Source organism: Diospyros lotus, chromosome 13 (genome assembly GCF_014633365.1).
Source record: "Diospyros lotus cultivar Yz01 chromosome 13, ASM1463336v1, whole genome shotgun sequence".
In the NCBI taxonomy this organism is placed as follows: domain Eukaryota; kingdom Viridiplantae; phylum Streptophyta; class Magnoliopsida; order Ericales; family Ebenaceae; genus Diospyros; species Diospyros lotus.
Window position 1 is genome coordinate 6,995,108 of NC_068350.1, and position 27,853 is coordinate 7,022,960.

General features: G+C 36.2%; 2 protein-coding genes across 2 annotated transcripts; both read left to right on the plus strand.

Annotated features, from left to right (window-relative positions):
- Positions 1-4,403: 4,403 nt before the first annotated feature.
- LOC127788872 (protein IQ-DOMAIN 2-like) lies at positions 4,404-18,379 on the plus strand. Its single transcript, XM_052317525.1, has 6 exons — positions 4,404-4,699; positions 5,193-5,281; positions 5,387-5,692; positions 13,392-13,613; positions 14,072-14,191; positions 17,293-18,379. Exons 2-6 carry the CDS (start codon positions 5,222-5,224, stop codon positions 17,998-18,000), a joined length of 1,416 nt encoding a protein of 471 aa, XP_052173485.1. The 5' UTR covers positions 4,404-4,699; positions 5,193-5,221; the 3' UTR covers positions 18,001-18,379.
- Positions 18,380-19,323: 944 nt separating this feature from the next.
- Positions 19,324-26,965, plus strand: LOC127788875 (mitochondrial import inner membrane translocase subunit TIM14-1-like). The gene is made up of 3 exons (XM_052317530.1): positions 19,324-19,449; positions 20,509-20,681; positions 26,507-26,965. The coding sequence occupies exons 1-3, from the start codon at positions 19,447-19,449 to the stop codon at positions 26,661-26,663; spliced, it is 333 nt and encodes a 110-aa protein (XP_052173490.1). The 5' UTR covers positions 19,324-19,446; the 3' UTR covers positions 26,664-26,965.
- The last annotated feature ends 888 nt before the right edge of the window (positions 26,966-27,853 follow it).

Below are 27,853 nucleotides of genomic sequence, written 5' to 3' on the forward strand. Positions count from 1 at the left end.
GAACTTTCTTCCAATATTCCTTGGAAAGGGATTGAGTTGGACATAAATTCCCTCAGGTTGATGGCAATGCCACACATAGGGCCATATTTTGCAATAATTCAATAACTTCTCAAAGTGCCCGCATTCTTTCTTCATGTTAGCTTTTCAAGGCTTCATACTCCATCTGTGGCACCATGGGAAAAGCCTGCCCGATTGGGTCTATGAGTCTGGTAGGATGAGTTTTTCACTGGCTCTAGAGGTGAGTTTCCAGCTAGTCTTGAGAGTGATCCCCTAGCTGGCCTTAGGGGTGGATTCCCAGTTAGTTTTGAGAGTGATCCCCCAATTGGCCTTGGGGGTGAATTTCCAACTAGCCTTGGGGGGATCTCCCAAGTGGTCTTGAGAGTGAGCTCCCAGCTGGTCCTAGGGGTGAATTCCCAGCTGGCCCTAAGGGTGGATTCCCAACTGATCTTGAAAGTGATCATCTAGTTGGCCTTGGGGGTGGATTCCTAGTTGGTCTTGAGACTAAGCTCCCAATTAGCTATGGGGGTGAATTCTCAACTAACCCTAGGAGTAAATTCCAAGTTGGCCCTATGGATGGATCTCTAACTAGTCTTGAGAGTGAGCTCATAGCTATTCTTGAGGACAAGGCTCAAGTTGGACCTAGGCTTGAGAATCTCGAATGGCATGAGGTGGGCTATCCTATGGTAGTCTCGTGGGGCGTGAAGGACTATCTCGTGCACTGAGTGGACACCCTAGGGACTAAGCCTCAATTTCTTCTTAACTCTTAGTGATGCTTCGTGTTTTGGGCATTTCGAATTGATTTGTTGTTTTTTCATATGTTTTCGACAGACAGAGCCAATTGTTGTTGTCAAGATACAATAATAAGTTTATTTAACTGTGAACGTTGTCATCAAATCGCTTGAGTCTACAAGGACGAAAATAGTCAAAGCGCGCGGGAAGATTTTTGCGTAAACATTCTGATGTTTAAGTGATATACTAAGGATGCTGAAAACTATAAAGCATAATTTCTACTAGTATTAGAGATGTACATTTTCTAGAATAAAATGTCTGCCTATTTATAAAGGGATATTGAGTAATCTTAAGTAGTCCATGATTAGGACTCTTACAGATGACATTCATTTCTTACAGATAACAATTATCCTTTTAGAAAGATTCTCGAATGTTAAAGTTATCTTGGTTTGCGCGTTGCTTGGAACCCTTTCGTACTTGGGGAAACATTTTGGTTGTGAAGCCATCCCTAGGGGGCGTTTGATACGGAAGAAATTTTTAAATTCCTAGGATTCATAATTATTGGGAATACTTTTAGAAATCTTTAATTCGTAGGATTTAAGCAATTCTATATTTGATTAAGTTTAAATATTCTCAGGAATGTTGAGTATTCGTTTTTGGGAATCTTACATTCCTATGTTTGGTTTAAATGCAATATTCATGAAATTTATGTTCTTTTTCCAAAATTACCCTTATTTGATTTTTTGTTTAAAAATAATAAATTTCTTCTATTATATAAAATATTAGGACTCATAACATCTTTATAAAGTCAAAAAAATGTTATTTTTTTATACATTATGTATATATATGCGTGTGTGTATTAAATATATACACACAATATATATGTTTGTATGAATATCTACTTTAATATATATATAATATGTTTGTATGGAGTTATAAAAGGGTAAGAAGTGTTTTAGTTGTTTTTTTTGTTAAAAACATTCCCAAGTCTATGAAAAACTTGGATTCTCAACCCCCATAAAAAAAAATTTATGAGAAAATTGTTTAAAAATCATTCTCAAAAATCTTATATTTTATAATAAATAATATAAATATATTACATATATATAATATGTTTATATGGAGTTATAAAAGGGTAAGAGGTGCAATAGTTATTATTTTTGTTAAAAACATTCTCAAGTTTATAGGAAACTTGGATTCCCAACTCTCATGGAAATTTTTTTGTGAAAAAATTATTTAAAAATTATTTCTAAAAATCTTAACAACAACAACATATCCAGCCTTTATCCCACTATGTGGGGTCGGCTACATGAATTTTAGACTTCCATGTATTTCTGTCTTTTGTCATATCCTCATTTAGATCCATATATTTCATATCAAATTTTAATGTCTCTCCCAAAGTCTTCTTGGATCTACCTCTACCTCTTTTTGTGACTAATTGTTCCATTTCATCAACTCTTCTCACAGGAACGTCTCTTAGTCTCCTTTTCACATGACCAAACCATCTTAGTCTAGTCTCTCTCATCTTTTTCTCGATTGGCACTACTCATACCTTATTACGAATAACTTCATTTCTAATTTTATCATTTCTTGTATTTCTAAAAATCTTATTTTCTAAAATTCTTTTTATAAAAAAATTATACAAAATATGAGAATAACCAAACATTCACTAAAACTTAAAATTTTTGATATACCAAACGCCTCTCAAGGGGGAGCTATTGCCCTATCCTAGGACTAGCTCTTGGGCTATGGTTGGTCCACGGCGGCCCTGCGCCATGGTCAGCCTACTGCTACGCTAGCAGGCGAGGGGACTGCCCTTCTTTGGCAAGCCTATAGGGGCAGCCTTCCACGAGGGCCCCCCCCGCAGCTACCACGGTTGGCCGACAGGGGTGCCTTCCGTGGAACCGCTGCCTTCTCTTTTAGGCCGCGACCGACGGTGGCCGCCTATTGCTAGAGATCAAGCCTTCCATTGTTGGGTCAACCCAATTAATTTGGGTTGACCCGTTTTTTATTATTTATTTTTTAGTATTTTTTTCATGACACATCAGTTTTAATTAAAAAATATATCATTTAATGAAAGATTAAAATTAAATAATTTTTCTATAACTATAGACTCTTAATATTTGTCCCATTAAATTATGATTATCAACTAAATCTGATGTAAATATTATTAAATAATTGATACTTGAAAATTAAAAAACATTCATTTTTAAGGTCGGAGTTTTGGCACATTCTACTAGCAGTTACTAAAAAACATGATTTAACAAACAATGGGTCCCATCATTGTTTCCCCCTTTAACTTGGTCTAACAAGGATTCATTGTCTGACGAAGATTCCTCAACAAACTTAATAAATTTAGTTGGTAATGGAGATATTTTGCTAACGAATCACAGACATTGCAACTTGTGATTTTGTTAGTAATAGTTGAGTGTTTGATTTAGATGTATTTGGTAAGGAGGAGTTATATTTAACGTATAAAAGGATAACATTTTTTTATCACATTTTATTATCAAGTCAGTGGTACTGTCTGTTTAGAGTGAGTGTGTTTAATCATTAGTTATTGACTACTTAGAGCTACCAGACCTAAGAAGATTTTTAGACTTTTGTTTGTGTAAAAAATTGTATTTAATTGTGTTAATATTCGAACATAATAATAAATTTATGAATTAAAAATATCGTCATTTAGACTTTGCAAAAAAAAAGAATAATTAGAGAACGTAATGCAATTTTCACGCAAATAGTCTAATATTTATATCACATACTTAAAATTTGAATGATGTATTAGAATCAATATCAAAGTGGTATTTCTTTTGAAATAAGAGCTTATCTACTTATAGAAAAATATAAACCTTTTCAATATTCATTAGAATTAGAATTTTTACAGATAATGTTTATTCTAATATTCACTAAAATTAAAATCTTTCTGGATAATATCTATATCAATTTTCAGATATCAAAATTATTCTATTTGTATTTTTTTCTTGATAGTTTTCAATAGATTGTGTCTTCTCGAGATCTATCCATAATTTGAGACAATCTCACGGAGATTGTGTCTCATAAGTAAGTGTATTTTAGGTTTCTGGAAGATTGTGTTGTCTTAGAGTTCTATAATTCTTTTTTTTTTTTAATTTTTTAGTGTGTCTTTATCAATGACGCATCAAATTGATGAAATACATTTTTTTTATTATGAGATAATAAAAAAATGTTTATTAAGACCAAATTCAATTAAATTTTTGTATACGTGACCCTACAATAACAAGTGATTTATTATTTTGAATCATACAATTTATAAATTTAAATAGGGAGACCCACAGTATTATTATTAAAAATGACCGCTAAAAGGTTTTAAAGTAAAAGGAGCAGTGGGTTGTTCATCCAGAGTGTACAAGGAGACTGAGACTGTATACCAGCAGGTGTAAAGTACAACAAAAACAGGGATGAACAGTAGTGAATTTACATTTTTACCCATGTTTAATTGCAACGGACAAACAAGCAAGCGTAAAAAGTAAATTCGCTCGCCTGATGAAACTAAAAATTATTATTTTAAAAATAAATTCCAGTGAAGGTGATTTGCCCTACGGAGAAGGAACACTGCCACGGGGAGGAAGAGAGAGTGTGGCTGTGACAAATCAGCGAAGAGATGAACTGGAGCATCAAATGATTTCCACCCAAAAATAAAGAAAAGAGGAAAGAGGAAAGAGGAAAGAGGAAAGAGGGAGAAAGTAAAAATCTATTATGGGTTGGGTTGGACTAATAATTAAGTGGGGCATCCATCACAAGCAAGAACCAGCTGTTATTGCTCATATTCTCATCTTTGAAACTTTCTTGGCAAGATCTGGTTTTTCTCTCCCTTTGGTCCCGAAGAGAGGGGGTCCAATTTCTCATCTTTTTGTTTGTGCATAGAGAACTACAAGGAAATTGTCAGTGCCAGAAGAAGAACTTCTGAGAGATCTGGCAGCTTCGCTTACAGGTAATCTGCGTCATTTATTTTCTTGCACTCCAAACATGGTGGTAGCTTCTGTTAGTGGGAACTTACATTTACGGTTACCTTTGAAAGTGATTTGTTGGTTTTTCTTGAAGCCATTGCCTATTTGACGTCTGGGTATTGCATATTTTTTCTTCCAAATTAGCCGTTTGTTTGTTTGACTCTGAAGACTGGGATCCTGGTCGTTTAGTTATCTGTTGGGTTGCTGAGAAAACGAGGTGAAGGAAAGGATTTGGAGCTAAATCCTAGATTACACATAATTTGAACCTAAATCAAATAGTCACTCTCACTATAGTGTGTTTTGCTTCACTTGAGAACCAGAACTGAAGAATTCAACAACCATTTTCTTTCCTTTTCTTTTCCTCCAGTTTTCTTAGTTGTCCTCTATCTACTTTAGATTTACCTATATTGATCTCTACAAATGGTTGTGTAGATTTGAAAATTTTGAATGTTTCTGTTTCGTTTGGTGCTGGAACAGGACAAATTGGGGAATGAATTGATATATAGATGGGGAGGAAAGGGAAATGGTTTTCTTCGGTGAAGAAGGCTTTCAGTCCAGAGTCCAAGGTAAAGAAAGACCAGAGATTAAGAAATTCTCTGTTGTTTTTGCAGTTCTTACATTGAATTTAAAAGGGGCGTATGATAATATTTTGTAATTTGTATTACTATCAGAAAGCAAAGAAGAAATTGGCTGGGAAGGAAAAATCTGCTGTTCTCGATCCCTCGGCTTCAGAAACTATCACAGTGTCTCATCCTCTTCCTCTACCAGAAGAGGAGAAATTGATTGAAGAAGAGCTCGAACAAACTAAACATACTTATTCTGCTGCACATACCACCAATGTGGCAGCTGAGCCTTCCATTGGAGCTGCTCAGGCTGCTGCAGAGGTTGTTCAAGTCACTGCCGTGGCTCATTCAACAGGCAAATTGAAGGAGAAACTTGCAGCAATCAAAATTCAAACTGCATTCCGTGGATACCTGGTATATGGTTCTTTTCACACACACCTAGAAAAATGAAAGAAAAGAAAATGAAAAATATCACTATCACATGCTATAGTTTATTTATATTTTTCAATACAAGGAGATCAGTGCAGCAATGAATATTTGTTTCCATTTGATGTAGTTTCCTGATAAAGAACTTGGCATCTTATTAAAAAGTCATTCAGTATCTTCAAACACTTCAGTTTGAGCACAAGAATGTCAACAATGTAGCTGTTATTGCTTAAAATCTGCATGGGAATCACTCCATTGTCTTCTATGATAAAAGATTTCCATTACAAGCTGGATGAGAATGATTTAAAATAAGTATTTGCATCCTTTCTTTTACTCCCACGGTTAATATTTAGGCAGCAGAGTTTTTCTTATAGTTATGTAAGTGAGGGAAAGCTCTACAAGTAGGAAATTTACTGAAAGTCAAACCTAACACTCTACTATTTGTTGCACTATGGTGTCATGGTGTGACAATAAGAATTACCTTGAATTAGTGAGATTCAAGGAAAGACAGAGTGAGAGCAAAGAGGAGGGAGAGAAAGAAAGAAAGAGAGAAAGAGAGGGAGAAGAAGATGAGAACAGAGAGTATGTAGAGAGAGAGTAATGGAGAAAACAGTGTTGTTAAAGGCCCAAGGCACACTAAGGCGCAAAGGGTCTTGGAGCCTGAGGCGCAAGGCGAGGCATGTGCCTGGCAGGTGCAAGGCGCATGCTGAATAAGAAGAAAGAAAAATATACTTTTTAATGGAATAATAAGTCATAAAATAGATCCTAATCACATATCAACATTTATGTTATCAAAAAATTCAAGAATTCAACATATATTAAATAAATCACAACATAAAAATAACTTCATGACATACCTGTAAATTTTAGCAAATTAAATCCGATTAAGGATTAAAACTTCTATTCTATTTCTAAATGTTGCAGTTCTATATGAGTATACTTGAAAATTTGTAAAGATTAAGGCTGAATTATGCCAAAAAAATGTTAAAAGAAAAACGAAAAAGAAGAAGCAGCAGCAACAGGCATCAACAAATAAAAATTAAAAAAAAAAATAACTGAAGAAGAAGAAGAAGTAGCAGTAGTGTAAGAAAGAAGAAGAAGAAGCAGAGGAAGAGAAGAAGAAGAAGAAGAAAAAGAAGCAGGCTAGCAGTAGTAGTAGTGTAAGAAGAAGAAGTAGCAGCAGTGTAAGAAAGAAGAAGAAGAAGCAAAGGAAGAGAAGAAAAAGAAGAAGAAGAAGCAGGCTAGCAGTAGCAACAGCGGAAGAAGAAGAAGAATTTTAGCAGTAGCGGAAGAAGAAGAAGAAGAAGAAGAAGGAGCAGGAGGATAGCAGCAACGTAAGAAGCAGCCGTGTAAGAAGAAGAAGAAAAAGAAGAAGGATAGCAACAACATAAGAATAAGAAGTAGCTGCGTAATAAGAAGAAGAAGAAGAAGAAAATGAAGCAACAAGGATTGCCGAAGAAGAAGCAGGCTAGCAGCTGCCAGCAGCGTAAGAAGAAGAAGAAGAAGCAGGGATTGTCGATATGTTACCTTGGCCTGGAGAAGCAGAAGCACCTCAATCAGAATTGGAGAACTGAAGAAGAACTTGAGGAGTTGCAGTTGCTGTGTTGCGTGAAAGAAACGAGTGTCGCGTAAGAGAGTTTTGGAGCCTTGGAGGTGTAGTCTCTTGGCCTTCTAGAAATCAAATGAGCGGGAGCATCATATTTTTGAGTTTTGTTGATTTTTCAATATTGTATTTTATTATTTTCTCTCTTTAAGTTTTAACAGAAATGTTTAAAAAATAAAACATGCTGATTTTTCAACTGGGCATGTGCGCCTGAGGGAGGCGTGCCTGAAGGGCCTAGGCGCGCCTGGCTAGATCTCGCCTCGCCTGGACATGGCAAGGCGAGATGGTTGCGCCTTGAGGGGCCTTGCGCCTAGGCGCGCCTTTAACAACATTGGGAGAAAAGTTCTATTCATTTCATGCCTTCTCCCACAAGGTTGGGAGAGTTAATATACTCACTCGGGTGGGCTCAGATGCAGTGGATCACGCCCCTCCCGGCGGTTACAACCGATTCCCTTGTCATTTTCCTAAACAGATTTTTTTGTCCTTTTCCTAAGGCCTTACATGTGGCCTGACATTCTAACTGACTGCTAGTTGGAATTGAAATACAATAACTCAAATAAAGAAGCCGCAATTTAGTTGGGAATAACAATGCTAACAGTAAACATAAAAAGCAAAAATTTAAAAGTGACATATCCGTGACATATGGATGACACTTTGATGAAGATCATAGTGATAAATATTGTGGGAAACAATATTTTAGGCGTAAAAGTAGATATTGATATTATTTTATTAGTTTCTTTATTTTTTTTTTTTCTTAGTTTCTTTTAATTTCTTTTATTTAATGCATTAGTCAGTGCATTTAATGAGACTTTTTCAAAGTATTTAATGCTTTGTTGACAGACAAGATGGAGGAATAGCCTCGTTTTCGTAAATTCGTCGAACAAAACTGTCAATTGTTTCTTAAACTTATTCAACTGGCCAATCGGTTTGAACAACTAGTCAATAGTTTGTGTCTTCTATTAAAACTTATGTCTAATTGCATGTAGGCCCACTATTAACTCTTAATAGCACTTCCATTAACTCTTTATGAAACTTAGATGCCCGTTAACTCCTTAACAACATCCTCGTTAACTGTTAATGGCATCCTTGTTAACTCTTAACGGAACTTTGATCCCTAGTTAACTCTTAACAATATTAAAGCTCATTAACTCTTAATGACAATTAAGTACTCATTGCTAGCTAAACATTACTAATTTAGTGCTTTGCTTTTGGGTGTGTGACCTTCTAGGTTCACAGCCAAATAGCAATTAGGATACGGCAAATCCCTTTTGACGTCGATTGAACTCTTTGACCTATTTTGAGAATCTCTCCATTTTTTAAAAAGTACTCCAAAATGTCTTAAGTGACTACTAGCATTATATCAAGAAAATCCTATAAGGCAATGAAGTCATAGTTCATGTGATCTTATTTCGAATGACAATTACCGTGTAATACAATCTTTTCATTGACTAACATCTTGACCAAGTGAGAGCCATGGACTAATTAAACTCACTGGATTAAATAACTATGCCAAGATCTAACTTTGGTGTGATTGAGATGACACATCTGAAACTCCTCTCCGATCATTCATACTCTTGCTAGGGGTTTTACTAATTAATCACCAACAAAGATTGCATAGGATGTTCATCTCACGCTGAAGGTTAATGGATCCTATCCAACAATCACTTGCCTCCATATATTAGTAGAAGAGAGACCACACAGAGAGCATTCCCATCCCCAATTGGATGGTTCCGCTCAACAACAAATTCTCGACACCAATATACAAGACAATTATGTCGCCTCAAGTTTGAGGATCAATTACACTATCACAATCAATAATAGATCATTAATCCTTTGAGCCATGTGATCTATTATTCACGTCATGTTCGGTGTGTGTTCTCCAACACTCACCCTTGTGTTTACTATTCACATCTCATGCAATATGACATGTGACCCACGTCCTTTATTATTAGTATTTCGTACTAATCAAAGTAGCAAATCATGAGCTAGTCCATAATCGACTAATTGTAGTCCCCATTCGAAGAAGTCTAAGGACTAGGAATTATTTAATATTCTTGTACCAAAGAATCCTGCTCACATATTCTTAATAACTTAAGAATATGATCTTTAACAAATATCTAGGGTCTCATTTATAAGAACAGGAGAGCATAAATGAAGAAATGACTTTTTTATTAATAATAACAAGAATACATCATATGGCCTTATGATGTCATCTAACTCTGGCATTAGGGCATATCACTAATACTAAAACATTTGAAAAAGACTGCCAAGAAAGTGGATATGGGTTAGCCATCATGGCCAAGGAGTCCATTTTGAGTTCCTCTGAGAGTTTGGAGTTTCCATCTTGGATAAAGCCATTGTTAGATGAATTTCCTGATATCATATCAAATGAGCTCCCTTGTGACCTACCACCTAGGAGGGATATCTAGCATGCCATTGATTTAGTTCCTAGTTCTCAATTACCTAATTTGCCCTATTATAGGATGAACCCAAAAGAGCATGCTGAATTGAATAGGTGAGTGGAAGACCTTTTGACTACAAGATTTGTTCGGCATAACCTTAGCCCTTGTGTCGTGCTTGCCCTTTTAAACCCAAAGAAAGATGAATCTTGGAGAATGCGTGTGGATAGTAGAGCCATTAATACATCATCAAGTATAGATTTCCCTATCTGAGATTGGAAAATATGTTAGATATGTTGGTTGGTTCTAATTAGTTCTTCAAGGACTTGTTTAGTGGATATCATCATATTCGCATTCGACTTGGAGATGAGTGAAAAACTACCTTTAAGACCCAAGATGGACTTTATATGACTGGTTACTTATGTTCTTTAGCCTATCCAATTCTCCTTGGTACCTTCATGGGAGTTATGACACAAGTACTCAAATTCTTGGTTGTCTACTTTGATGACATCTTGATCTTTAGCAAGTCCCAAGATGAACACCTAGGCCACCTCAAACAAGTTTTTCCTAGCTCTTAGGGTTGCCAAATTGTGTGTTAACCTTAAGAAGTGCTCCTTTCTACAACTTCAGGTGCTCTTCTTAGGCTTCATTATATCTACCTAGGGTGTAGTTGTTGGCCATAAGAAAATTCGAGTTATTAGAGAATGGCTTGAACCTAGGATAATGTCAGAGAGTCATAGTTTCCATGGCCTTGCAACTTTTTATAGGAAATTCATAAAGGGATTTAGTACTATCATGGCTCCAATTACAGATTGTTTGAAGAAATGAGAGTTTTGTGGCCTAGTTTAGCCAATAAAGCCTTTAAGGAAATCAAAGAGAGAATGGCCATAGCACCTATCTTATGGCCCAAATTTTATTAAAGTTTTTGAGGTTGCTTGTGATGCATCTAGCATTGGTATTGGAGGTGTTCTTAGCCAAGAGGGTCGCCTAATAGCATTCTCTAGTAAGAAACTCAATGAAGCTAAACAAAAATATTTCACTTATGACAAAGAGTTTTATGCTGTTTTCCAATCTCTTCGCTATTGGGGGCACAATCTATTGCCACAAGAATTTGTTCTATATTCTGATCATTGGGCGTTAAGATACTTATAGTTTCAAAATAAGTTGAACTCTAGGCATGCTAAGTGGGTAAAATTCTTTAGTGAGTACACCTTTGTCCTTAGGCATTGTTCTGGGTAGATAACAAAGTAGCTAATGTCCTTAGCCAGGTAGTTTGTCTTCTTCAGGTGATGAGTATAAAGGTTATTGGTTTTGATAAGGTAAAAGACACTTACCTAATTATCTTGATTTTGGCTCTACTTACCTCGAGGTTAGCCAAGGTAATCGTTGCCTCCTTATTGATTTTGTCATTTATGATGGTTATCTTTTTAAAGGAACTAAGTTGTGCACTCTGCGAACTTCATTTATGGGCTTTCTCATATGAGAAATGCATGTAGGGGGATTAGTTGGTCATTTTGGAAGAGATAAGATTGTTGCACTTGTTGAGGATAGATTTTACTGATCATCTTTGAAAAAGGGATGTCTCTAGGATTGTTTCACAATGTCACACATGTCAATTGGCTAAAACTCGGAAGAATAACATGGGTTTGTAAACTCCTCTTCCTATCATACCCCTTGGCAACATGTGAGTATGGATTTCATTTTAGGTTTTCCCAAGACTATTAGGGGACATGATTCAATTCTAGTAGTAGTGGATAGGTTTTTTGAGATTGCACATTTTCTTCCTTGTAGTAAGACCACAGATGCTTCCTGTATTGCTAAATTGTTCTTTAGAGAAGTTGTTAAGTTGCATGGTTTGCCTTCTTCCATTGTATCTGATAGAGATGTCAAATTTGTTATTATTTTTCAAAGACACTATGAATATTATTTGGGACAAGTTTGAACTTCACTTTTGCCTTTCATCCCCAAATAATGGACAAACTAAAGTTGTGAATTGTAGTTTGGGAGACTTGCTTAGGTGTCTTGTAGGAGAGAAGCCTGATAACTGGGATTTGGTTTTTGCCAGCTGCTAAATTTGCCTATGGCAACTCTGTTATAGATCCACTAATAAAAGCCCTTTTAAGATTACTCATGGTTACTCTCCTCGCACCCCCCATTGTTCTTGTACCCTTACCCTCGGATGCCCAAATTTCTAAGCTTGCTAAAAATTTTGCCCAAGCACATCCATGACCTACATGCTGAGATTAGAGGAAAATTGCAATGAGTAATGTACTAATGTTAACTATGAACTTGCTGCTGATTCACATCATAGGGCTCAAGAATTTAACAAAGGTGACTATGTCATGGTTCATATTCGCCTTGAGTGCTTCCCTAAACATTCCTTCAAGAAACTACATGCTCGAATTAGTAGCCCCTTTCCTATCATTCAAAAACTTGGACTTAATGCTTATTTACTCGACTTACCTAATAATATAAATATTGGTCATGTTTTTAGTATGGAAGATTTAACTCCTTATTGAGGCATATTTTTCCCTCCACTCTTCCCTACTAATGTTCTTGCAGATCACTAGGTTCCTTGTATCCCACGCACACATGTGATTGATGTTGTGCTTGACAATGAGATTGTGGCTTCTTCTCGTGGTGGTGGTTATTGCCGTTTTCTTGTCAAATGGAAAGATCGACTAGATTTAGATAACACTTGGATTATTGAAGAGGATTTTCGAGTTTTAGATCCTTAGCTCTTTGAGTGGTATTTATAGTCCAACTCATTGAAGCCAAGTTCTTTTCTACTAGGGGAGAATGATGAAGATCATAGCGACAAATATTTTGAGAAATAATATTTTAGGCGTAAAAGTGGAAATTAATATTGTTTTATTAGTTTCTTTATTTTAGTTTGTTTTCTAGTTTCTTTTAATTTCTTTTATTTCCTAGAATCCTAATTAGATTGTGATTACCTTTATAATCTTAATTAGATTATATCAAGGAATCCTAATTAGAATAGGTTTTTTATCTATTAGTTGTCTATAAATAATCCTTCAGTGAAGTATTAAAGAACAAACTTTGATGAATAATATTAAATATTTTGGTTTGGGTTATGCATCACACTTGGTTTGTTGGGAGTCTTGAGACTTGAATACATTATTGCTATTGTTCTTGTTAACATTATCACAATCATTTTCATTTTTAGCATTCTCTTAAAGGAGTGGTATGTTTGGTAAAATGCCCACAACCAATTAAAAATTCTTAAAAAAGCTTATAGTTAGTCTTGAGACTTGAAACACTATTACTTTTATTCTTGTTATCATTATCACAATCATTTTCATTTTTAGCACTCTCTTAAAGGAGAGATATGTTTTGTAAAATGCCTACAACCAATTAATAATTCTTTTAAAAAAGCTTATAGCTATTGAAGATAATAAGAACTATTCATGTGATGGTTCTGTTGGATTTCATATACAGGTCCATATATTCATCATAATTTTGTTTGCTACAGTTTTGACTGTTTGAAGATGGAAAACGTTAATTTCTTCTTGATCATATTCACACTTTCCAACTAAAAGATTGTCACTATGTGTTTCAGCATCTCTTTCTAGTTTTCTCGTTATTCTTCCTGTAACTTCTGCATTGGATTAATTATGTGAGAAGATGGATATTGAATCATATGCTGTGTGGTCATTTTCTTCAGGCAAGAAGGGCATCAAAGGCTTTGAGAGGGCTTGTCAGGCTGAAATCGCTGGTACAAGGACCCCCCATAAAACGCCAAACCACAAATGCCTTAAAATGCATGCAAACTCTAGCTCGTGTGCAATCTCAAATCCAATCCCGGAGGATTAGAATGTCAGAGGAGAATCAGGCACTCCAGAAACAGCTCCTACAAAAACGTGCAAAGGAACTTGCAAATTTGCGGGTTAACTTTCTCCTTTAACCCCACTTGTTACTAGTTGTTCTGGTTATCTGGCATCAGATTTTTCATCAAATTTATAATAGGCCATTTTTTAAGATGCAGTAGTCATTCCAAAAATAAATATGATGCCATTGAAATGATTCATGCAAATATTAAGCCAACCACACTACTTGACACCTTTTTACTAGTTTTGCGAGCCAAGTAGTTCCTAGGAAGTCTATTTGGGTTAAATGTGCATGCCACCTTAATGATGGTTCAGATTCTTATGAATTGAAGTTTTGATAGGCTCTCATATTAGAAGTTCAGTTGCCCCGAAGTTTCCTTTTTATGATGTGAAGAGAGGTCCATTCATCTGGGAAACATCAAACTGAAGTGCTCTTAGATTCAGAAACAAATTGTTCTTTTCCTAGCTTTTATTTTGTTTATTTCATCTGAACTCGTTGTTTTGAATGTTGTGACAGATGGGAGAGGAATGGGACGACACTCTACAGTCCAAAGAACGGATTGAAGCAAACTTATTAAGCAAGTTTGAGGCAGCCATGAGAAGAGAGAGAGCACTTGCGTATTCTTTCTCTCATCAGGTACACCTACCGTCATCTCTGTCCCGACACAGGAACAAAAGGAAAAGCACAGGAACTTAGAAGGAAACAGAAGCTTAATAAGAAATAAAATTGAATTTCTTGTTTAGCCTTATGGTTAAGTGAATTGACAAAAAGCTTAATAAGTGGGGGCTTGATCTGTAGCCAGTTGCAACACATATTGTGCTTATGAGGATAGTAGTATACACAAAATCTGCATGACTTTGATAGCCATGTAGACCTGTCAGTCTTAGCATGAATTTTAGGATATAATTAAAATAAGGCTATTCATAATAAAATCAGAATGAGTCTTACTGAAAATAAAATGTGTGAGACACCCAGGGCCCTACCTTCCATGAGGCCCATGAGGCAATTGCCTCAGGGCCCATGGAAATTTCACAATTTAGGGGCCCATAAATTGAAAATGGCCCATGGAAATTTCACAACTAGGGGCCCATGGAAATTTCACAACTCAGGGCCCCATGCTTTTTCCGCCCGCCCACCCCCTTCTCGCGACCCTTCTCCCTCTCTCTTTCGTTTGTTGCCCTAGCCCTACCTCTTTGGCTCCGTTGCGCCTCGCCCTCGCCCCCCTTCTCACGACCCTTCTCCCTCTCTCTCTTTCGCTCGCTGCCCTAGCCCTACCTCTTTGGCTCCATCGTGCCTCGCCCTCGCCCTTGCTCTCGCCCCTCGCTGCTGCTCCGTCGCCGATAGCTCGCTGCCTCTCTCTCTTCTTGTTGCTCCTCGCCCTCACTTTCTCGCCTCTCGTTGCTCGATCAGCGATGGCTCGTCCTCAGCAACTTGCCTCGCCCTCGTGGCCGGTGGCTCGTTGCTCGGGCGCTCGCCCAGCAAGCATCGTCTCTCGCTGCTCTGCTCGGTCGCCGGCTCGCCATCGCCCTCCGTCGCTCGCCCTTGTGGGTTGTGGGCGGTGGCTCGCTACCTCTTGATTGCCAATTGGGTCATCAGATTAGATCTACTTCTCAGATGCTCTAACTCCAGATCTGCTTCAACTTTCAGCGGTTAGTTGCTTCTTCATTTCGTTTTGTTTATAGTAGTATCTTTCGTTTCGTTTCGTTTATGGTAATTTTTAATTGATAATTTAAAAAAAATTAATTTTATTCTAATGGTATAAATATTTATTTATTTTTTATATTTTATTATACAATTCGGGGCCCATTTTCACGTCTTGTCTCAGGGCCCCAAAAACTCAGGTCTGGCACTAGAGACACAATTAAGATAGTTTGATCATGTGAGAAGAAAATCAATAGAATTTGCTGAGAGCAGAGTGGATGGAATGGAAGAAGTCTTTAGCAAAATGGGTAGAGGAGGTCCAAGACAAATTTTGTGGGGAACTCTTACGAGCTGTTTAGTTGTGGAAAATATTTTCCAATTTTCTATAAAATCTCTATTTTGCATTTTCCTCCGAAAATTTTAAGAATGCATTCAAATGTTAGAAGCACAGAGAACTAATATCTAATCTAGAAAATTGGAACATATGATCAAGAGAGATAGTGGTTTTTCTTTTGCATAACTTGTCTTAGAGGAGTGGAGTTGGGAAAATTTTTGTAGAGAACTACATATTCCAAATCTCCGAATTAGTAAGGAAAATTTAGAAAGCTCATTTTAGGAGTTTTCCAAGTTCAATTCAATTTTGGAGAACCATGTTCTCCATATCTCCATTTTCTATTTAGAAATTTTTTGTATCTAAACAAGTTTTTTAGTTTCCCATTTTTTATGGAGTAATTTTCTGAATAACTGGTGCTGATTTCCACATCTAAACAGGCCTTTAGTCTTAGGTATGGTATGAATTATAAGTGTCTTGGGATGATTGGTGAGCTAGGTGGGATTAAGACTTAATATTTTGTTTATCTGCCAGTCTTAGCATGCAAATCTTTTGCTAGCAGGAGATGTTTGACAATTATTACTATCATATAACTTGTTTCTGTGCTTTGTGGACGAACGAGTCTCTTGCTTAGATCAATGCATGTTCCTTGGCACTCTCAATCCCTTTAGGATTAATTAGACTAAGTGCTTTAGATAGAATAGTCATTACAAGTTAAGCTGGTTGAGAAAAAGGCCATTGGCCTATAAGAGATGGACATTGCTTGTCACAGACCCTTGGTAAAGGTGAAATCGTCAAGTGCAAACCTGAAATTTGGAATCTGCATCCTGGAATCATTTTCTCTAAATCTGAAAATCTAGAACATTTGAGCTCATATGTGCTATAAAGATCTAGAACATCACAGGCCCTACTTCTCAGGTGTCAAAGTTGCAGGGGTCAATCAACGCCTCATTTATTCAAAAAGAAAAGGTGGTTAATTGACATTTTTAGTGGACTTCAAATATTGTTGAAAAAGATAGACCAAATTCAGGATATTCTCAAAAAATAAAGAAATATTGCTTAACCTGACATGTGTACTTGATCTAGAACGCTAGTTTGCAGAAATTATGACATTGCAAAACATTTGCAGCCTTTTGATATTTATGATGTAGAAATTTGCATGCTGTTTCTTGGATGGGCTGGTGTTTGTAGGGAAAGAGCAACTACTTTGGTGGCTAGTGCCTAACTGAAGAAACAAAAAGGAAAAAAAAAATGATTCCTATTTCATTCACAACTTATTTAGTTTTTATCTTTTAAAATGCCGAAACTTTCTTAAGACCCTTGGCGAAGCAAAATAAGCATTGCATCGAGTGCGCGAAGCTTTTTATGCATGCAGAGTCACAAAATTCTCTAGTCAGAGTGGTTCTCTTAACACGATGCTATGTATTTGTTTATTGGAAGTGTTCGTCTGAAGTTGAGTTTTTTTTTTCTTTACCTGACAGCCTCTTTGGTCTTCTTTGATTCGAGGTTACTAACATAATACATGAGATAAATACTCGGACAACTTACAAAATTGAATTGTAATTGTGCTAGCGAGCCATCTGCATGCAACGGCCGAATGAAAATATCTGTAATTGTGCGAGTGAGCATATTCGGTCATCTTTGATTTGAGGTTACTAACATGATGTGTGTGTGTGTGTGTGTGTATTTCCTTTCTCAATGCCTCATTACCGACTAGTTTAAAGAATTTCAGCATTCTGATATGGTTTTCTGATTTTGGAAACAGCAAACCTGGAAGAAGTCTACAAGATCTGCGCCTCTAATGTTCATGGACCCAAACAATCCTCAATGGGGTTGGAGTTGGTTAGACCGGTGGATGGCAGCCCGTCCATGGGAGACCCCAAGTTCAACTGAGAAGGAGCTCAACAATGACCAATCATCCACAAAGAGTGCCAGCCTCGATCAATCCGGTGGGGAAATCACCAAGGCCTATGCTCGATATCAACTCGGTTCTGATAAACCTTCGCCAACTACCACCAAAAAGCCTGCCCGTCCTTCTAGCCACCGGTCTCCTTCAACTCCCTCCCCAAAGGGAGCTCCTTCAATGCTAACCAGGAAACTGAAGCCGGCCAGCCCCCGAGGGAGTGCCTTCGGCGCAGACGATGATGCAAAGAGCATGTTAAGCGTGCAGTCAGAGAGGAGCCGGAGGCATAGCATTGCTGGCTCGTCAGTGAGGGATTACGAGAGCCTGGGGAGCTCGCTATCGGTTCCAAGTTACATGGCACCAACCCAGTCAGCGAAAGCTAAACTGCGGATGCAGAGTTCCCTGGGGTTGGAAAATGGGACTCCTGACAAGGAACCGGCGGAGCCTGCAAAGAAACGGCTGTCGTTCTCGGCTTCGCCAAGGCGGCATTCAGGTCCGCCTAAGGTTGACACCAGTACTGTCATTGCGGAGCATACTGCGGCGAATGGATCGGTGTCGGCCGCCACTTAGTTGCTTCTGATCAAGAAGCAGAGAAGAAAATAAGCCACCTGGGTTTCAGAAGAAGAAGATAGATACATACATACACCATTTGGTTGGTGAATTTGCCTCTGGGCTATGTTAAATTATTTTCAGTTCATTCATTGCTTTTAGACTGTTTGGATTGAGGGGTGAAAATCATTCAATCTCTGGGTGAGTCTTTACCATGCGATTGATTGCTTCATATATGTATATCTTTCTTTCTCTGTGTCTCTCTCATTGTTGTATTGTGAATGATGGATTCTATAGGAGAGTGAACACGGTTCTGTTTCTCTTTGTTGCTTTCTTTGCAATGTAATAAAGCCATTCGTTATACCGTCCTCTTTATACTAAATTTTATTTCATTTATTTATTTTGATTATGGTCATGCAATTGCAATGTACAAAATTAATACATAAAGCAAATAATATAGCTCATTCTCTCTCTCTTTTTATTTATTATATTATGGGATATCCGAGCCTCTGACTAATTCTTAAGATCGAGTGATATTTTTTCCTGATATATTCTTTAAATAAATCTAGATGTGAACTCAGCCTATACATATTTGAGTTGGGCATTTGGTTGATCTCTTCCAGCTGCATGGAAACCTCAGGAATCAACCCTCCAATACTTCATAAAAAACCTGCTTGTTTGTTTTATCATTGCGCCATGATCGTGGGGGTAAATCATTCTTTTTTTTTATTATATAAATTATTTTTTTTATTATAAAAATAAAACTTGATAACAACAGTAAACATATACGAGTGATCTATTAATTATATATCAAACTCATATACAATAAAAAAAGATTTAGGGTGATTTTCCAATCATTTAGTTGGAATTTGTTCTAAATTTTAAGAATTAAATCCAAAAAAATAAAAAAAATTACATAATATGTGATTCACTTGACATCACATGAGAAGTTAAAGTTAAAGAAAATGCTATTGGTATACTCATTTTGTACATCTTAGACTACAAAAGAGAGTATTATGACAAAAATACCCCTCATGAGGTGCATAGAGACGCGTGAGGTGCATGTAAGGCGCAGGGTATTTTGGTCATAATACCCCCTTATGTAACCCAAGATGTATAAAATGGGTGTATACCTAGCATGATTCTAAAGTTAAATAGCTATAAAATTTGAAATTAATTAATTATATAATGATACATATCTTACTATTTTTATTTAACATGATATCAATTTTAAAATTTTACAGAAAAATAAATTTAATATAATTGAATTATTATGATTTATTACCAATATATTTTCTCTGCCCATTTTAGTCATTTCCTTACTTTTTTTTTTTATTTTTAAATGTTCAGGGAAAGAGGTGACGGCGGCGGAGATCACCAAATGTCGGCGGCCCAAAATTGTTAAACATAAACATCGAGAAGAGCCTAGCGATTGTCCCATGTTCATCGCTCCCTAACGTAGCAGATATGGTGAGCTCATCGTCCGAATTTAGTCTTTTTATGCTTTTGTGTAGAAAATCTTAGGGTTTCTGAATTGCTATTTCTTGATAACCGAAAGTTTATTCTGCGTTGTTTATCCATTGGGGAATTTAGGAATTCCTGTATGTGTCTTGCGTTTCTTTGTTCTGTGAATTTTCTTTCGGTGCGAAGATTGTGATTTCGAGAAATATCGAATGCCAGTGCAATGGATTTCCGTTGCTGAGCGTGATTTTGTTTTTCTGATTGTAGCTATTACGGATTAGAAGCCGGTGGCGCGCTTTCCAGATACAGTGCTCCTGCTTGAACGAAAGTCGTTTCCTTTTTTCTTAGTTGATAGTCAAGGAAATAGTTTGAGACTGGTTTGATTCTTTGTAGATATGCTGCAAAAAACAGTTAATTAGTTCCTTTCACTAATGTTTATGCTAATGGGTTAAGTTAGTGAAGCATTTAATCAAAGATGCAATATGCATCTACATTTTAAGCGGTTTTAGCTTCGGTTCCTCAATATTGTCCTTTCAGTATTTGCACTTTTTTATGCACATTTTTTACGATAAGTCTCAGGGTCTCATGATAAAAGTTATTCAGAGTAGAGTAGTTACAATATAATTTCAAGATATTAATTATTCATTCCTCATGTTTGCACAGGCATTACCCTTTTTTTGTTTTCATTCATTTTAGTGACTGAGCCATTTGTTCATTTGTTTTTATGTGTTCAATGAACTGTTCCATATGCTTCTCTTGGAACAGAAAATTATGATAATATAAACGACCAAAAAGAAAAGGTCAATTGATATCATCTTTCTATCAGTCAAACTATTTGAGGTGCTATTTTTGGGAGGTGATGAGACCTTCCAACAGTGCTTTCTTTTAATTGCCTAAATATTGCATTTGGAATAATGAAACGGGTTACTGTAGCCATGGAAGTAAATATAGGAAGGAAAGAGGCTGCTCATTTTAACTGATAGTCCACTTATCTCATAGATAGACTTCTTAGTAGATCGATAACTCATTCCTCATACTAAGGATATTCAAACCTGAACTTTGTACCAGACTACACCATTGATAGCAGGACTTGCTGTTGCAGCCGCTGCTTATGCTGGAAGATATAGCATACAGGCTTGGCAGGCATTCAAAGCAAGACCACCTAAAATGCGCAGATTTTATGAAGGGGGTTTCCAGCCTAAAATGACAAGAAGAGAAGCAGCTCTTATCCTTGGCGTCAGGTACCATCTTTACCCTTCTATCAAGTTAGAAATTTACTGTTCCCTTTACACCTTCCCTAGATTTTGGATAATTTTTGTCTTTGTTAGCTGCACCTAATATTATGTTATTTACAATTTCCTCTAATCACATGCATTAATATCTGGTTGAAATAGCATGAATTTTCTATTCCGACCATAGAGACTCCCCTGGATGCAGTTGAGGATTCTGAACATGAAAATAATAAAGATAGAGTTGTAGAGATGATAAGGTTTCTATCAAGTATGTCATCATTAGCCATGTTGTACATGAATGTGTGCCCAATTGCCTAATTCTCTATGTTTGCAAAGTTCAGGTTATGGAATATTAAAGAGAGTGTGGTATTGTCATGAATGAATCTGGCTGTATATGACACTAACTTCAGCACATGGGTGAACTTTATAAAATGGACAAATATGACATTACATCACTTTTAAATTGAACATGAACATGTGTACACTTGGAGGAAGGATTGTGACTTGTTCTTCCATGGAGCCACTATAACATGGTCTTTGGATTATACTGTGGCTCAAAAGACAATCCAAGAAAGGGTTGAATTGGGTTTTAATGCAAAAGATGTGATTTTAAAAACTTTAAACGCTTAAAAACCCAAATTTGCAAGAATGATTTAAGAGTGATTTTGCCTCCCTTTTAGGTAGGAGCAAGAATAAATAAAGCAAGTAAAGGATGGGTGTGCATGGTCAGTTTGGTCCAATTTGGAAGAAATTAGAAACCAAACCATACTATTTTTTTAGTAGTAAAACCAAACCATAAAGTTACAGTTTGTTTTGGTTCACAAGCCACAATTTGAACAATACTATAGTTATATATATATAAATATATATATGATAAACAGCATGTTTTATTCTTAATAACAATCCTATTACAAAGTTTTTTTCTGGAAAATTATTCACTAATTTTATTTATTAATGTGAACAAAACCACCTATATGTATTACAACAAAGTTTATTAACTAGAAATAACCAACCACACAGCCAAACATCAAGATTCATGTAGCGCAAAAGAAAGGGGTGGGTTTCACTGTTGTAGGGTTGATATTTCTTAGGTTTTTTGCTTAGTTAATTAGTTTAGGTTTTCTACTTTTTTTGACTTTCTTCTTTTAGTTAGTAATTAAGTTATGTTGCTTTGTTTAAGTGAGTTTTTTTACATAAATTTTTATGAAAAGTAAAAATAGAAATTAATTGTACAATTTATTTTTATAAAATTTATATGGAAGTTTTTAAACAAAAAGATTGGCTAAACATTTTGTCATTAAAATAGTTTTTTGGTAAAAGATATATTTTTAAGTAAATATAACATATCTAATATATAAAATAGTTGAAAACGATTTATGGTTTGGTTTGTATTTTTATAATACAAACTGAAATCAAGTCGTAAATCGTTTTTCTCAAAATTTTCAGAACAAATAATTTTGTGAAAAAACTTAAACCATAGTTATTAAAGGCGTGCCTAGGCGCAAGGCGCCAGTTTGGCGCCTCGCTTGGGCTGAGGCGAGGCGGTTTCTGCAAGGCGCTCACCTTGTAAGGTGAGGCGCTGAGGCGAGAGGCGCACCTAGGCGCACCTCATGAAACTCGCACCTGCATCCTTTCTTCCTCTCCTCTCCAGCATCCCCTCTTCTCAGTTTCAGCATGTATACATCACTACTTATTTACATTTCTTTAGTTTAATTAAATGTCCACATTTTCTTTTATTTATATTTTACCTTCCATTTACTTTAATACATAAATGTAAATAAGAAAGTACCCTCCATTTGGATTCAATAAAAATATCTAAAAAATCAAAATCCATAACAATAAGAAAATAGAATTTTGATTTTAGTACAAACTCAGGATTTAGCGATTTTACCACCCCCAAAATACATACCTACTATTTCTTGAAAAATTCATTAAAAATCATTTTAACAACAATGAATATTAACTATCAAAATACCGGGAGATAGTTTTTCAAAATGAAAACATTTTCTTATATGTCTCCTTATAATGCCCTAATCTTCCAGATTTAGAAAAAATGCGCTAATTTTCCAAACCTAGAAAATAGCATTTTTCAAAATGAAAGCATTTTCTTGATTGTGGACTTGTAGTGTTTATTGATTGTGGAGAATACTAAAGCTATTCCAAAATGTCCTCCATCAATAAAACAAGAGATTGGAGAGTACATGCAAAAGAAGAAAAATAGCAGGGAATCAGGGATGAGCAAAATATGGCACCGTAAGATGATGATTTTCAATTTGGTGAAGGGTATGATGATGATGATGATGATGATTAAAACTTCTTTATTGATTGTGGACTTGTAGTGTTTATATGTTTGTTTAGAACTTTGCACGATGATTGGTACTTGTTTGAGTTTGAGACTTTAAGTTTGAACTTTGATGATGTTTCTAGTTTAGAAATTGCATGATGAATGAATTAACTTTGATGTTGTTAGTTTAGAATTTGAAGATAATGAAACATTAATGATATGCATGTGTTATTATTGATAATTTGATAGTTTTTTATGATTTTACAAGATTTTGAGTTTTTTTTTTCTAAAAGGTGCGCCTCGCTTCGCAAAGGCGCGCCTCGCCTCGTGCGCCTCGCTCCTCAAGCTCCAGGAGCCTTTGCGCTTCGTTGCGCCTCGCGCCTCAGGCTCCAGGAGCCTTTGCGCTTCGCTGCGCCTCGCGCCTTTCAGAACTATGACTTAAACCAAACCAAACTAACTGGTCTGGTTTGGTTAAAGGGTTAGGCCAAATTATACGCACCCCTTAGTAAAGTGCAATAAAGTAAAGACTAAGGGAGAAGGAAGTAAATCAATTTGTGGAGGTTTGGCTTATCAACAAAGCCGACATCATCTCTCCTGAAATTGCAATTTGAGGTTTTCACTATGGAAACAAAAATATTGATGCATAAAAAAAATAAACAAAAATCATCGCAACACATGATACAATCATTATAGTTTCATGGATACTAGAGAACCTTTCCAGCATTCCCTTTTTGTAGCAAGATTCCTAATTCGCAAGTTGGAACCACTCCCTCACTCTCAAGTGTCTCATAATACAACTTCCCTCACACACAGGGTGATAATAGATACAATGCACAAGAAGGCTTTACACCTCTAAAGATCAATGATGACAAGAAGAATCACTATGCATCAGATCAAATGCAGGGTGCTCTTCTTGCTTGAGCAATCAAAACTAAAAAGTAGATTGAAACACTATCTAGCTCAATGATTTTTGCAATGCTTTTGAAAAGATATCTCAAGATGGTTTTTCAAAAGTCTATTTTTTTTTTAAGGTTCACCAATATGGCTTAAAAGATTTTAAAAGATTTTTTAAAGTGGTAGCTCAAAATTTCATTTCTTAAGGTTTTCTCCAAAAGCTACTTCGTGTAGTTTGAAAAGCTTTGAAGATATATAAAAAAAATTCCTTAAACTAGCCATTGGAAAGCTAGACTAGATTTTAGGTTTTGCAATTTTCAAATGAGAAGATAAGATTAAAAATTTTCCCCCTTCCCAAGTACCAAGACATGCATTTAGGATGGGTTTCATGTCCTTTGAAAGCTTGAAAGGGCCTAGTTTTTGAGAGAGAATTTTTTCAGAATAACATCTTTAAAATTGATTTTGTTTCAAAATCCAAGGAGAATGGGTGAAAAAACCAAATTATAGGAACTTCAGTTGGCTGAGGCTGCTAAGTCAAAATTCTGAGTAGGTCTTTTATTAGTTGAAAACACCCTTCAGTCTCTAGAGGTGTAAAGCCTTCCTGTATCATATTTATTCTTACCTTGTGTGTGAGTGAAATTGTATCATTCTCACTTGTGAATGAGGGAGTTGTTCTAGCTTCTGAGCAAGAGATTTTGCCATGGCAAGGGACTGCTAGAAAGGTTCTCTAGCACCTTTGAATCTAGAAGGATTGTATCATTTGTTGTGTTGGTTTTTGTTTCCATAACAAAACCTTCAAATTGCGATTTTTGAGGAGAGAGAGGACATAGGCTTGGTCGATAAGCTGAACATCTATAAATTGATTCTCCTCCTCCTTCCTTACTGTCAAGTCATTCTTGCAAATTTGGATATTGAGGCCGCCTCCCCCCAGATGGGCACACGGGGGTTGCCAACTGGGCCATAATTTTCTATTTCTTCTATTAAAACCCAATCTTGTGCAATATTAATCTTGGATTAAAGGGAAAGCCTTTTATTTTTCATCGTCCTCTTCTTTTATTTGTCAAGGTATCTACCTCACCTTCAAATCTTTTCCAGTGTTTGGAACCAAGGTAGTCAGGGCCCACACATGCTACAACATTATATTGCCTGAGGCATTAGGCGCCCAAAAATTGCTCACCTGAGTGAAGCGAGGCACGAAATTGAAAAAAAAATAATAATAAATATATTTAATATGAAAAAGGCAATCAGATAATAATAATAATAATAATAATAATAATAATAATAATAATACATCTAAAATATTCTCAAATACAAATTCTTTAAATCTTCAAACTAAACGAACAACTTTTTCTTACCTAAGATGTTTTTCTTTCTGATTTTTCAGTTTCCTCTTTGTTTTACACAGATTTTTTGCTTGCCTCCTCTGCTGATGACCCTTCAGCTTCTTTCTTCTTTTATTTTTCTTGGTTACAGCCTAGGCACCTACAACTCCTGACACCTCATCAGAGGCTCCCGCCTTGCATTAGGCAAGGCACTTCCATGGTGCCTTGCATCACCTGAGTTACCTGGCTTACCTTTGACCACACTGTTTGGAATTTCATTAGCATTGAACTGATGAATTGCCAACAATTTTTCTTCATTTCCAGTGAGCCGCCTTAACATGATCTTTGGTCAATGCAGCACCAAATCTTCACTCTGAATTTTGTCATATAACATTCGCTATTTTTATTCCTCCTCTTATCTTCCTCCTCCCCTTTGATCTACTAGACTTGTGCTATAGACTGTGAGTAGACTGCTTTTGTTGGCCTTACGGCACCCCTACCTCCTTTATCACTGAGCGGTCATTTAGGGGCTGGTGCCAGGAGACGAAGCATTACGAGCTATTCGTAGAAGTGGCACAAATTGCATGAGTTAAACTGGCAACCCTGGGAATGATTTATGCTAAACTTAGATTTTAGGAGCTATAAGGTTATATCGTGTCATTGTGTTTTTGTCAAATCCAACCAAGTCAATTATGACACTGCAATCAATACATTGATGCAGATATCAAGCTAAAGAACAACCATCCAATGACCGGAGCTTGGACCTTTTACATATTAAGGAATATCAACCTGAAAAGGCCAGATAAACCTTGGCTGGAATGACTTGAATTCTAATTTTTAGCTAACCTGTATTGAAGTAATGATTTTAGAACCAATAGTCTACATTTCATCTAGGTATTTTCTATTGTTGTGGATGTTTTTATTCTGAGATGCAGCGTTGTATGGGTTCACTCCCCCTTGATTTGTAAGCCTGGTAACCTATGCTACCTTACCTACCTGATGGTCACTTAAAGATCCTTGAGAGCTGGGGTACTCTCTAATGGAAAATAGACCAGCTTCCTGGACTTTGTCCTTTAAATAGTCAGAAACCCTGTTATGTACCAAGTATTATGAATACCAGTAACTGATTAGGAAGATGTAAACAGATTATGTTCAGTCTAGTCCGCTTTGCTACAAATTTTATCAAACAAGTTGAAATAGTGTTCCTTGGATGGGTTAGGGGGAGACGGGCAAGGGGATGTGCTGTTGAAGCACCTCCACCTCCTCTCTGTATGACATATTAGATTCTATTCACTCTCTTAGCCTGATAGTTTTCGATGGTTTATCTTCCACAGGGAAAGTACTCCAGCTGATAAGGTTAGGGAAGCACACAGAAAGGTAATGGTGGCAAACCATCCAGACGCTGGGGGGAGCCACTACCTTGCTTCTAAGATCAACGAAGCAAAAGACGTGTTGCTGGGAAAGACCAAGGGGAGTGGCTCCGCCTTCTGATCCCGAAGGCCGCTTCAATCAAAATTTTGGTGTTCAAAGAGTGCAAGTCTACCGCAATTAGAAATATATTTTAGACTCTCATCAGCAGAAAATATGTTAATGAATTTCTGAGTGTTGATGATGGGTCTGGTGTCCAATTGATTCTTTACGACCCAACTGACAACTGGTGTACAATACCCAGAAATCCCATGAAGTCCTTGAATGTGAGAAACTTAACGCAGTTTTCAAAATTCTTATGTAAGTTTTGTGGGTGAAAGTTGGACTTTCTTATCAATAGAATCCTTCAAGGAAACAGTTATTCACATTGGTCATTGACATTGGCTGGTGACCTGTGTATCTGCTAGCAAATGTACACTGCTCTATCTGATATGTGCCAAACCAGTTGGCAAAAGCTTGTTCATGTTTATTGTTTAAGATTATCGCCCAGTTGGTTAGGTCAACCGATTAATTTGATTGAAATATTTGATTATTTTATTAAGTTTTAGGTTATTTAGCAACTTGTTGCTATAATGGATCTATGTTGATGTATATCACAATAATTGTGCTCATTAAAATATTCTTAATTCTTATTAAATGTTCTCAGTATTGATTACTTATTTCGATTAATTTTTGGTATTCTGGTTATTTTGATTAATTTCAGTAATAGTATCGATTAATTAGGTTCTTTCGAAATTTGGTACGATTTTGTTTATATAAGCTTGATTATTTCAACTTAATTGCCAAATACTCCATTTTTTACACACAAAGTCTGAAAAAAATAAAAATTTTGAAGCAAAAAAAAAAAAATTGCTCTTTAAAGAGGATAGTATAATGAAAATTATAAGTTGTGTTTCAGAAAAAAATAGTTGTTGTACATCGTTACTTATTATATGTGGATTGATGTTAAAAAAATTAAATTATTTTTATAAATACACGTACATTTTAAAATATTGAAGCACAACAATTGCAAAATAAATAAATTCAGCAACAAATTAAAAAAAATATTAAAATAGTATACACACAAGAAGTTTCCAAATTATTTTAATCAAGAACAAGGTGGGAGAGTGGGTCCGGCCCGCTCGAATCCACTTTATAATATTTATCCAATATTTTATGAGAATAGACTTTTTCGCACCGAATGACCCGACCCGATACACGACCCACGCGAATTGGCATATAAAAAGGCATGTGGGAGTGGGCCAAACTCTCAC

Bases quoted from the DNA above. Each gene is read 5' to 3' on its own strand.
- LOC127788872 (XM_052317525.1), top strand. From the start codon at position 5,222: ATGGGGAGGAAAGGGAAATGGTTTTCTTCGGTGAAGAAGGCTTTCAGT. The intron at 5,693-13,391 runs GTATATGGTTCT...CATTTTCTTCAG, and splicing joins CTGCATTCCGTGGATACCTG to GCAAGAAGGGCATCAAAGGC. The intron at 14,192-17,292 runs GTACACCTACCG...TTTTGGAAACAG, and splicing joins CGTATTCTTTCTCTCATCAG to CAAACCTGGAAGAAGTCTAC.
- LOC127788875 (XM_052317530.1), top strand. The intron at 20,682-26,506 runs GTACCATCTTTA...TATCTTCCACAG, and splicing joins GCTCTTATCCTTGGCGTCAG to GGAAAGTACTCCAGCTGATA.